The sequence below is a fragment of the Aplysia californica genome, unplaced genomic scaffold (genome assembly GCF_000002075.1).
Source record: "Aplysia californica isolate F4 #8 unplaced genomic scaffold, AplCal3.0 scaffold00024, whole genome shotgun sequence".
Lineage (NCBI taxonomy): Eukaryota > Metazoa > Mollusca > Gastropoda > Aplysiida > Aplysiidae > Aplysia > Aplysia californica.
The window spans coordinates 723,350-735,153 of NW_004797294.1; the positions used below are offsets into that span (position 1 = coordinate 723,350).

The 11,804-nt window shown below is 36.4% G+C and overlaps 1 protein-coding gene across 1 annotated transcript in view; it reads right to left on the reverse strand.

Moving 5' to 3' along the window:
* Window positions 1-4,416: 4,416 nt before the first annotated feature.
* LOC101854226 (neuronal acetylcholine receptor subunit non-alpha-2) overlaps window positions 4,417-11,804 on the reverse strand; it is an 8,522-nt gene continuing 1,134 nt past the window's right edge. The window contains exons 2-5 of the mRNA XM_005090963.3: window positions 10,316-10,474; window positions 9,445-9,574; window positions 7,679-7,851; window positions 4,417-7,085 (exon numbers count right to left, since the gene is read on the reverse strand). Of these exons, the coding sequence (XP_005091020.1) occupies window positions 6,777-7,085; window positions 7,679-7,851; window positions 9,445-9,574; window positions 10,316-10,474 (771 nt within the window). The 3' untranslated portion in view covers window positions 4,417-6,776. The remainder of the gene's footprint in view (window positions 7,086-7,678; window positions 7,852-9,444; window positions 9,575-10,315; window positions 10,475-11,804) is intronic.

Genomic DNA, 11,804 nt, shown 5'->3' on the forward strand with positions numbered 1-11,804 from the left:
GAATTGACTAATGGATATGTTGACGTTCTTTTATTCCTGACAAGATTTTAAATTGGTCTCTGTGTTTGCTCAGCGATTTAGAATTACGGCACTACCTCATATCCGCCGTAGAACGTGTTTGTTGAGTCTTCGATCGAGCCGTGATAAAGCACGTCTGCGTCTACGGATTTTTTTTGTTTATACGTCGTTATTCAACCTACGTATTAAAATGTCGGATATAGAGAAAGTCATGGGGGACTTCAATTAAAGAGTAGGAGAAAAATTCACAATTTTGGAAGAGTTGGACATTGGGGCCTAACTGGAAATTTCTGTTCAAAAAAAAAGAAAGAAGAGAAAAAAAGGGCAGCAGGAGGCGGTCACTACTTAAGTTAATTAGACAGAGTCAAATTTAGCTCATAGGACACTTAAAACGACGCAAAGAGCTGGAACATTTGGCTTTACAGGAAACACTGAGGGCAAATGAGTCCCATATTAGATCAAGAATAATAGTTTGGGGTTTTGTTTTTGTTTGTTATTTTTAAGCTTGAACAAATGGTGACCAGAAAAGTCCAGGACAATTAAAAGTTTCAAGAGCGCATGCAAACAGAGAAACAAATATACGATTCGTCCTTCGCAGAGAAGTGACTGATGGGTACTAGAAAAATAAAAAGCATTTGTGTAGCTCAAATAATTATCTTCTCTATCATTTGTTAAGTAGGATTTGGTTTAAGATGTGCCATACAACAATTAGCTAAAGATAAATTATCGTTCAATATTATACTGGCTATGTCAAAAGAAATAGCAGTCGAATAACTGAATTTACATTCTCTTTGAAACCACATTTAAATTAAAACTTACTTGTATTGTTTTAAAATACAGATTTTTGAACGGAAGTGAGCTTCGGCTGTACTTGTCAGGGCCAATCAGAGGGTTGAGTTAAGACATCCCAATGAAAAGGCGATTTCATAAAAATTCTCCCCAATATGGGAATCGAACTCACGTTATGTTTTTCCAAAACAATGGGCCTCTATGAATGTGCTTCCAGGCAGTTAGTTGCCTATGCCATGTTTTGATATGAAACTTTGACATGCTTATTTTCTAAGTACGCTTTAAAAATATTTGCAAGCCTGCTGAAAGGAACCTTATGATGCATTTTGTAGAAATACGTTTTATTGAATTTTATTGTACAACAATCATCTGAACAATTTGTGAAAATTTTTTCAGATAGCTGTAATTTGCGAGATCTGGTTAATGTTTTCAGGTAGGATGCAGAAACCGAATTTTGAAAATGGCTTTTAAATTTTCCTTAGATCCGGATCGAGTTCTACTCCTAATGAATATCGATCGATCGGCCAGCCGAGTTTTACCTCGGAACCTTTGACAAAACTATTAATACGCAAAGGGCAAGTTTAAAAAAGCCTTTTCAGACAATCTAACACGTTCAAAGTTTAAAAAAAACATTTTTAAAGCTAATAATCTGTCAATTAGAACCAGACATTTCTCAAAATTGACTTGGTTTTGCTCACGAAGAGTGGGAAGGTACGTGTATGCGTGAGGCCTCTCTTCCTTTACCATGCCAGTGTTTTCCGGCGCGTTAGACAGCACTTGCAAGGATACAAACAGACCTACATTGTTGATATTCGATGTTATGGGATTGATTTTTATGAATGACTTGTTGAAATCTTCGTAAATGACAATGTTAGGAATTTCGAAGAGTGGTTTTGGGCTTTGCTTTGCTCATGAAGTGGAATGGGGTATAGATACGCTAAGCTTGCAATTCCTTACTGTTTTATTACACTAATGGCAATTTCCCAGATCGAGTCGGGTAACAAGCTAACATAAATTCGTATACAGTGTGATGGGGTTCGTTTTTAATGAATGAGTCGTCGCTAGAAACCTTCCACGAATAGGACTCTGACAGCATATGCTCTCACGGTATCTCTGTAAATACGTAGGATGGCTTGTGTGGGAAAAACATTTTCAAGAATACATTTTTATTGTTGAATAAACACAAATCCCTGTAAATATCGATAGATGTTGTTGTTTTCAAATCCCTTTAGCTGAAATATTGCTAGATGAATAGCTAGATAGCAAATTTGTGATGGAAATCAATTTTATGTGAATAATATTTTTCAAATTGCCCTATCTTAATTTGAGCAAAAGAGTCTAATGGTACTTTTCACTAGGTATGCACACACATAACAATAACTATTCCAACATTAGTAAAAATACAATATTTTTATATTGGAAAGGGAAAAAGGGGAAAAAGAAAATGCAGCTTAACAAAATTGTACACAGCTTTCAAATGGAAAGTCCTGTTAGGCTACACTTTAGACACTATAATAATTATCTTCTCTGTGTAGAATTTGAGGCTTTAGCTCCTATTTTTTTATTGTCCAAATAATGTGGTTTATTTTGGACAACTTCTTTTCTTTTTACAAAGTTAAAAAGAAATATAATATATATTTTCTGTTTCTACGTGAAAACTTAATTATCTTTTAAAAGCAGGAGACATATTGATTAAAAGACTTCACGGTATGTGAGGAGATAATGCGAAAAGTTATGGGTGTAAACTAGATAATATTAGAAAGAGAAAAAGGGCCTATTTGTTGTCTAAATATGTTTGAAAGCCCCCCAAAACCTTTTGACTTCTCTTAAGTTGCGGATCATCTATCTATCTATCTATCTATCTATCTATCTATCTATCTATCTATCTATCTATCTATCTATCTATCTATCTATCTATCTATCTATCTATCTGGTGTCGTTGGTGTCCTAGTGGTTAGGATCTCGGACTCACAGCCGTAAGGTTGTGTTTTCAAATCCTGTCAGTGACCCTACGTTGTGTCCTTGGGAAAGGCACTTTACACGAATTTTCCTCACTTCAGCCAGATGGAAATGGGTATTCAGCTATAGACAGTGAAAGATCTTGTCAGTTTGTTAGATACATTTATTAATTTAATTGTTAGATAGATTTAAAATGTGGTTTTTTTTTGGTAAGTGTTTTACTGCGTTCATAAGTGCATAAAGTCATATAAGCGCGGGACACACCAAACATTTTCAATTGGTAGGAAATTTAGAATATTGCCCGAGTGGCTGCCGAAGCCTACTTTTATCGATTTTGGACCACCAAGGGATCTTTAACGTACGCAACTTGCACACAGGACCTCCGAGAATTTCCGTTATTGTCCGAGAAGGCTAGCTGTAGATCTTTCCTAAAAGAAGATCAGGGGTGTCGCTGAAAGATAGCAGCAAGAAGGGGCCAAAGAGCAGCTGCAAAAAGGCTGCAGAAAGTGTCAGGAGCCCAGTGGAGGGGGCGAAGGATGTGAGGGGGTCGGGGAAGAAAGTGGAGTCGAAAACAGACGACATAATATGTGAGGCAGCGTTGTGGAATCAGGCTCTTGTCAAGATAATGAAATCGAAGAAAACAGCAGTTTTCTCCATGCATAGCATTTTTTTTCAAATTTTTTTTTGGCTGAACACCTTTTATGTCCATTTACAAACACATACCTTTCAGGATTACACCGAAAACGTCGATTAAAGGCACAAATATATAAATTTACAGTTTCCATGGACTCTCCAGCTTTGGAATTTACCAAGCTATTGCGGCCATTTTCTTGCTAATTTTACCTCTTAGATCTGGTGACCCCCACCTCCTTCAATCCAAAATATCTCCACTTCTATTGAGGATGGATGGGTAATATTTTCATTGAAAGCAAGACAAATGTACTAACTTTAAGATGATACCAATAACTCAATGTGCCCAAAAATTGACGAGAGCCTGATTCCACCACGCTGCCTCACATATTGTAAGAGAAAAGGAAAGAATGCGAAACTAGACATTTTTAAAGAAACATTTTTTCGGTCGCTTCCCAGATTCAAACCCGTGACCTTTGAATGAGAGGCGAAAACCTTAACCTCTAGATCACGAGAGCCACCCCCCCCCCTTCCTCTCATACATTATATTATATATATATTATATATATATATAAATAAATAAATATATATATATAGATAGATAGATAGATAGATAGATAGATAGATAGATAGATAGATAGACAGATAGATAGACAGATAGATAGAAAGATAGATAGATAGATAGATAGATAGATAGATAGATAGATAGATAGATAGATAGATAGATAGACAGATAGATAGATAGACAGACAGATAGATAGATAGACAGATACAGTATTACTGCATTCTTCTTCTTCTTTTTTAACAGTTGGACGTTGCATTGCGCACCTTTTTGCACTAAAATACGAACTCGTCTCTTGATATTTTGCCTGAGTGAGTTGTTTTTGTTACAGGCCAGGATTTTATGTCCTGTTCCTATCTTCTAAGCTTCTAGGTATCCTCTGTCTTCTCCTCCCTCGTACCTCTGCTTCTCAAATAAATTATCTACTGGTGCATGCAATACAGAGTCAACAAAAATGGAACTGGTACAGCAAACTTTATTTTGAGCTTACATGTAGCGCACAAAATGTAAGTGACGATTGTCGTGAGAATTTTGCACAAAACAGTGCGGAAGCAAAGACTCCATTGCATTAATCTACCCATATAGCAATGCGTAGTAATTATATATTAGTAGCCTATTAGTGTATCTAATGTTGTAGACATGCATGTATGCATTTTACTCATATTGGGTACAGAGAGGGTAGTTTCGAACTTATCGACGCCTAAGGAAAAAAAAAGTAAGCCTAAGTTAGCCTACACAAGGATGAATAGATAATATAAAAAGCAAATAAACAAACAAAAAATACAGAAAATGAAGCACCCCCCCCCTCCTCCTTGCAACCCCCTCCTAGAGAGATGGATGTATCACCAGATAAAAAAATGAAGTAAGAAATGAGAATACCAAATTTAGTAAACAAGCACTTCAGACAAACTGAAAAATTTAATGACCCCCACCAGCTCCACGCCATAAACCCAAAGAAAAGTTCAGACCCAAAATCTAAAGCGCAATAAAAACCGTTCTATCCTTTGATCTATTTAACCGTAGACTCAGTTTTTCAGTCATAGAACTGCTCCAAAACTTTCATTCCCGTCCTGAAAGATTCATACTAAGGGAACTTAAGCAAATGGGTTACAGGGAACGATCAGGGAAACGTAGCTTTTTTTAAAGCATCGGAGCAAAGGAATGAATGGAGAACCATGGTCGCCGATGTCTGCCGCAGATCTGGCACTGGAGGATGATGATGATAGATTCATATAACTATGAGTCCAGACCAGACATGTATTCACTTTATCGTGTGGAGTGTGCTAATTAGAAGACAACCACTTAAAATCCATGTCCTTCAGTTCTCTTTCTTTTTTTGATACCGCAATATGTATACTTTTCATGGCTTTATGTTTTGATAAAGAGGCGTCGGTACCCTTGTGGGTAGGCTACCGGACTCGCAATCGTGAGGTTGTGTATAGGTTCGGTGGTTTTGAGCCTGAGCTCGGCCAACGTTGTGTCCTTGGGACAGGCACTTTATGCGAATTTCCCATTTGGATTGGTCGTTTCTGAGATATACGTTGAACTTGGAGGTCCCGCCAGTCAAATAACCTAATAATGTTGATAGAGGCGTTAAACCTATATCATTTCATCTTTTTTTTTCCCGACAGAACATTTTTGAATTTTGAGCAAGCATCGATAACAGCGTTTTCAAATAACAAATGTACTGTCATATAATTGCTTGAGGAATACTCTATCCATTCAATACTTTACTTTAGTTAAGTTTGAATTTTACGGCGCTCAGAACATCATTAGGATATGTGGACGCGAGAAACACAAGTTGGGTGCATTCACAACACACCAGTTCACAGCAAGGCTTGGTTTTAGTCAATGATCAGAATATTAAATACATGTACTTCAAAATTTTACGGTGAAAAGGTACATCTTAGAAAATAAAAAGGACCATTTACATTACATTATAATAACTTTTATAGTTTTGAATCATGGATTCAAAATTTATTTATTCTCAGATGATGAAGACTTTGGAGAAACAGTCCGAACAACACATTGAGCAAACGGGTAATGCTACAGGTGCATGTTATTAAGCAAAAGGGCAATCTTTGAACTACAGAGCCAAGTTTGAAAACATGAAAATAAAAGGAGCTGTTTGAACGAGCGTTAAATCAATTTATTCATGAGAATATATGGGTTTAAAACATGAAATAAAAATGTATTGTTAGAACGAGAGTTGAATAAATTCCAGAATGAGACAAGGATGTAAAAGATTAAATATAAAGGTCCTGTTACATGAAAAAGCAGCAGTAACCCCATCTGCTTACAAAACAATGATCTTGAAATCATAAAATTTCAAAAAGGTACTGTTAGACAGAGCATTAAATCCATTCATGAATAAGATACTGATGTAAAAGACGACATATACAAGTTCTGTCACATGAAAGAAAGAGCATTACACCCATCTGTTTCCAAGATAATAATCTTTTGAACGTGTCATTTGACACTTATATGACAGGAAACTGCCTGTGGTTTTTTTCCTTATTTTTCATAATGGTAGTCCATGAAGCGTTTATCTATAATCATATTCAAATTAGTCCCTAGTCAACAATGTAACGGTTAGCCACTGTTCACGGCTAAATTATGGATAGGAGCGCCGCTTTGTAAGCACGTGGCATGAGATGTAGGAAAGGGGGTGAACGAAGAACATTTCAGAGAAGAAATTTTTCTATCACTGTCAGGTTTAGAACCCAACACCTATTACATTGAATGAGAGGCGAACACCGTAATCTCTAGACCACGATAGCCCTCTAGTGTAGGTCCGTGATAACACCCAGCTCACGATCTATATTCTAACTGTGAGCTTGAGAAAAATGAATGAAGTGAGTAAGAACCAGACACACAAAAAGACGACGAAAGAGACGTTGTTAATGATTCTTCCTATGCTCCTGTACTTGGTTCCGACTTCACGCTCAGCATCATTAAGACTGTCCGTATCCAGGATCTTGCTCATTCTCTTTCCTTGAATTTGTTCTGGTTGTTCGAGTTTCTCTTGGTTCGAGGTGACGGGAGATTTCACCTTTTTGGCAAGTGCTTGACAGAAGAAACCCATGAAAAAACTCCTCTCTTCCTCCTGAATGCTGTTTGCGTACCTCTGGGGAAACAAATGATATTAGCAATGTTATGAAAAAGACTCCAGCGTTTTATTTAGGGCATACCTTATATACTATTTAAAAATACAAAATTTGCGTTGGCAATGTGTGTCCGGAAGTGCTCACGTTGTACGGAAAAAAGTAATTGTAATTTTCTAGACTTCTGTGTTGGATGGAGAAAGCGAGTGGCTGGTAAGGGCTGCTTCTTTCCTTTCTCTCATATTTCTGTCCATGTCTTGCTCCTTTCCGGTAGTAAATAACCTTTCATAATAGTGTCAAATTGCTTAAAACTACAACCCCCCCCCTTCCCCCAACAAACAAAAACAGAAACAAAACAACACCATAATTATAAACAAAAGGAAAAACCTCTGATATTCAGCGATGTTTTCTTGTCTGAACTGGATATATAATTAACTATCAAGAAGCAGACTATATAGATCTACCCATTAAATAGTTTTACAAACTTGTTTATCTAAAGCTAAAGGTCTTACCATTACAACGTAGACGCAGATTTGACCTCAGTGCAACACACGCAAAAGTAGCAATATATATTATAGCTAGGAATCTTCCATTTACCAGACACTCCAAAACTCACCTCGTCTAGATGATAAAAGAGAACGACAACAATGCTGAGGACGACGGTCAGGAGGGAGATGATGAGGAGGACGAAGATGTAGATAATGAGGAGAGACACGGAGGTTGAGTCACGGGGCAGCATAGAGCTCGCCATACTCATGGACAGCGCCAGAGCCAGAAGCACGGTGATGCCTGTGTGAACACGGATTTAGACAATAAATAGCAAAACATAATGTTAATGTTAATAATAACAATAATAATAGTAATAATAATAATAATACTACTAATAATAATAATAATGACGATGATGATGATGATGATGAAAATGATAATAATAATAATAATAATAATAATAATAATAATAATAATAATAATAATAATAATAATAATAATAATAATATATGATAATCGTCATAATAATAATCATCATGATAATAGTAATAATAGTATATAATGACTAACTGGTACGTTTGGTGTGTGTTTAGTATCCCCTTCACCAGTGTTTTTTATAAGAAGGAACCCTCCGAATTTCAGGCCATCCTCCTACAGGACAAAGTCAAATCGGTGGAAAGCCGTGGAAACTGCTCTAACAACCAAAGTAAAGTGAGCCGTTGTAGATTCATACCACTGACCTAAAACTATATCTTTTTAGATCAGTGATTCATACCTCTGGGTCTTCCACATAAAATAAGTGGAGCACGGTACGAACAGTACTTGAGACGCATCTTTCGACATGTTCATTAAACACAATGTTCACACTCCTTCTGTCGCCTACACAAGATTGTCTTTTTTTTGTTTCAGTACAGTGTTTTACGGCGCTCGCAACTGCATAAGGTCATATGAGCGCGCGAAACACAAGTTAGTTTTGTTCACAACAGTTTACTGTACGGCTGGCTAGGGTCAGTATCTAAATCTTAAAAATGTTAAAATGTTTAAAAATCAGTGTAAATATATATATATATTTTTTCGATCTAAAACAATTTTTCTACACAAATCCCAAGTAAGGTAAACACGATTTAAAAAACCCATAAAGTGAACACTGACAGCCTTAATGTTTCACAATCCAACGTGTTTATGTCCAAATATTCCAAAATAAATGAAGATGGAGCTACCACAATTATGAATTTGAACTTTCTCATCGTAAAAGGATAACTGCTCTCGACTGCATCAAACCTTGGTGCGCAAGCAGCAACCCAGCACCCCCGCGAACCTCTTTTGCTGTAAGAGTTCTTAAGACGGCGAAGGTACATAAAAGAAGTCAAAATTTGAAGTAAAAGAAAGTACATTTTAAGGTTATCGACATTTGTGTTACAACGCGGTGGAATCAGGTCCTCGTCAATTTTGGAGCACAATATTTAGTTATTGATATCATCTTAAAATGTGCTCATTTATCTTGCTTTCCATGAAAAAATTACACCTCTGTCTTCAAGAGAAGTCGAAATATTCTGGAGTGAAATAGACGGGGTCCCCGCGTTTTAGAAGTGAAATTAGAAAGAAAATGTCTGCCAAAGCTTTGTTGACTTCCAAAGCTTGATGGAGAGTCCTTTGAAACTGTAAATTTACAGGTTTTGTGTCTTTAATCAAGTTTTTCTCCAAAATCGGTACCGAAATGTGATTTTAAATAGACAAAAAAAAACGGTGTTAAGCCAAGATACAAAAATCCCATAAAATTTGTCAAACTGGCAGAAAAATGCCAGTTTTTCACTTTCACTATTTTGACGAGCGCATGATTTCACCACGCTGCTTCACATTTTATTTTTGAAATATTGCCAACACAATTCTTACCGAAACTGATTTTCTCTCCAGACTCCTCTGGTATGAGGAAGACCATGATGTTGAGAAGAGAGAGAAATACGATGGGTAGAACAGTGTTCAGCAGTAAGAACACATGGCGTCTCTGTAGTCTATAGGTAATCTGTGATAAACAAACAAAAAAGAAAAGAAGAAGCTCCCAAAACCCATCTTAATGGGCAATAAATGTCTTGCTGCGCCTAATAATACTGTTTCTTTATTAAAGATATGATTTAAAACTTTAATAGACAATTTAATGCCCGATCCTCATTATTCTTAAGGATTTGACTGAATGCTGTAGGTTTGTGATAGCGAATAGTTTTTCAACTACATTTGTAAAATGAAACAAAACGTATCCATCACTGCATTCAGCTTTTGGAGACATAAAAGTTGAAGTTGATCCCATAGTTTATGTAGCAATAAGAGTAGCAAAGCCAAAAACACACGTGTGGCATCCTGGTGAAGTCAGGCGCTCGTTCAATTATGAAATAAAAGAAATCGACATATTTTCACTCCTTGGGGAATATTATTTTTTACTTTGGCTCAATATCACTTACGTTTATTCAAAAACACATTAAAATTTCTGTGTGGATTTTTATTGAAAAACGTTTAACAATGGCACAACTAATAAGTAAATTTGTAGTTTCCAAAGACACTAAAGTTTTATAAGTCCTTCATAACAAAGCAAAACAAAACAGAAAAGCAACAAGCAAACAAACAAAAACAACAAACAAACACACACACACACACACACACACACACACACACACACACACACACACACACACACACACACACACACACAGACGCAAAGCCCCACAAAATACCAGACAAGCACACGAAATGTAATGAACAAAAGTCTTACAACTATAGCAGAGACGTTTGTTACTTGAGGTGAATTTTCAGTGTCCACGCTAGCGTCGACGATGTTCCACTCCCCGTGAGACGTCAGGGAGTTCACGTCTACTTTCTTCCTCAGGGGGACAAATTTCAGTTGCTGGTCGTTGTAGGACATGCTGAGGAACTAACCAGAAAGAAAAACAAACAAACAAAAATATTATTATTTTGCGAGGCATCGAGGTGAAAGCAGGCACTCGTCAAAATAATGAAATAGAAGGAAAAGGCACTTTTCCCATCAGTTTCGGATTTTTAAATAGAAATTTTGTTTGTTGGTTAAACACCATTAGATCTAAGGTTTACAATAAAACACACTTCCATGTAAATTTTACAGAAAAGCCTTGTTTAAAGGCACAAAGTATGCAATTTTCAGTTTTTCAGGACTATTAAGCTATTTAAGTTACCAAACTTTGGCGGCTATTTTCTTATTAATTTAACAACTGACACCAGGTTACCTCACCTTCTTCAATCGCACATATCTCGGCTTCTATTTAAGCTAGATGGATATTCTTTTCATTGAAAGCAAGGCAAATGAATAAGCTTTTAGATGATATCAATAACTCTACATACCAAAAATTGACGAACGCCTGATTCCATCGCGTTTTAAGACTATTATTTCAAATGTAGGTGTTTTAAAGGCCCCTAATTTAATAAATCATTGGGGAGACGGGTTACGCGTGGCTCTCATAATATGACCTTATAATATTATAATTGGGAGCGGCGTAAAATCTTACTAAACTGAATCTGTGGGGATGGGTTTCTGACCCTTTCATTTGGAGCCAACATGGGTTGAGAAGAATACATCTTAGCAGAAAGACCGAGATACTAAATAATACTTCTCCTCTCTTGGGAATTGAACTCGGGTCTCCTCCAACTGTTCAGTGCCTGACCACAATATCACAAACACTGGTGGAACTTAATAGAAAAAAGAATTAATAAAAGATAAACTGATTAACGAACTTTGAAGGCTTTGGCATTACGACGCATACCAGAACGGTGACTTTTTTGGGGAAAATATGAGAAGATAGGTCAAGAAAGGTTAAACGTACATGTATAGTGGAGGCTACTATTCCTTTTTGAAGAGAAGATAATACGAACTGTTTTTTAAATTTATTTATGTCTGCACCACAAATTAAAAAGAAACACAGGCATTGTAAGGACAAATAAAACACACCCTGATTCAACCAGCTAAAAAAAAGCGATTGGTAATCAGTACACATTATCATGTCAATGATATCGTCTGAGCGCTTATATAGACCTGGCACTATTTTAAGATTACGTATAACTCAAATTCCCGTTTAACAGCAAGGTCTGTGCGCTTTACAACCCATAATATTATTACTGTCAAAATTGTATAAGATGCCCCCCCCCCAATTGTCAAAGAGAAAGTGGGCGTTTAACTACAATGCCATAAACATATTTTTTTTCAATTAAAAAAATATATAAAAAATACCGTT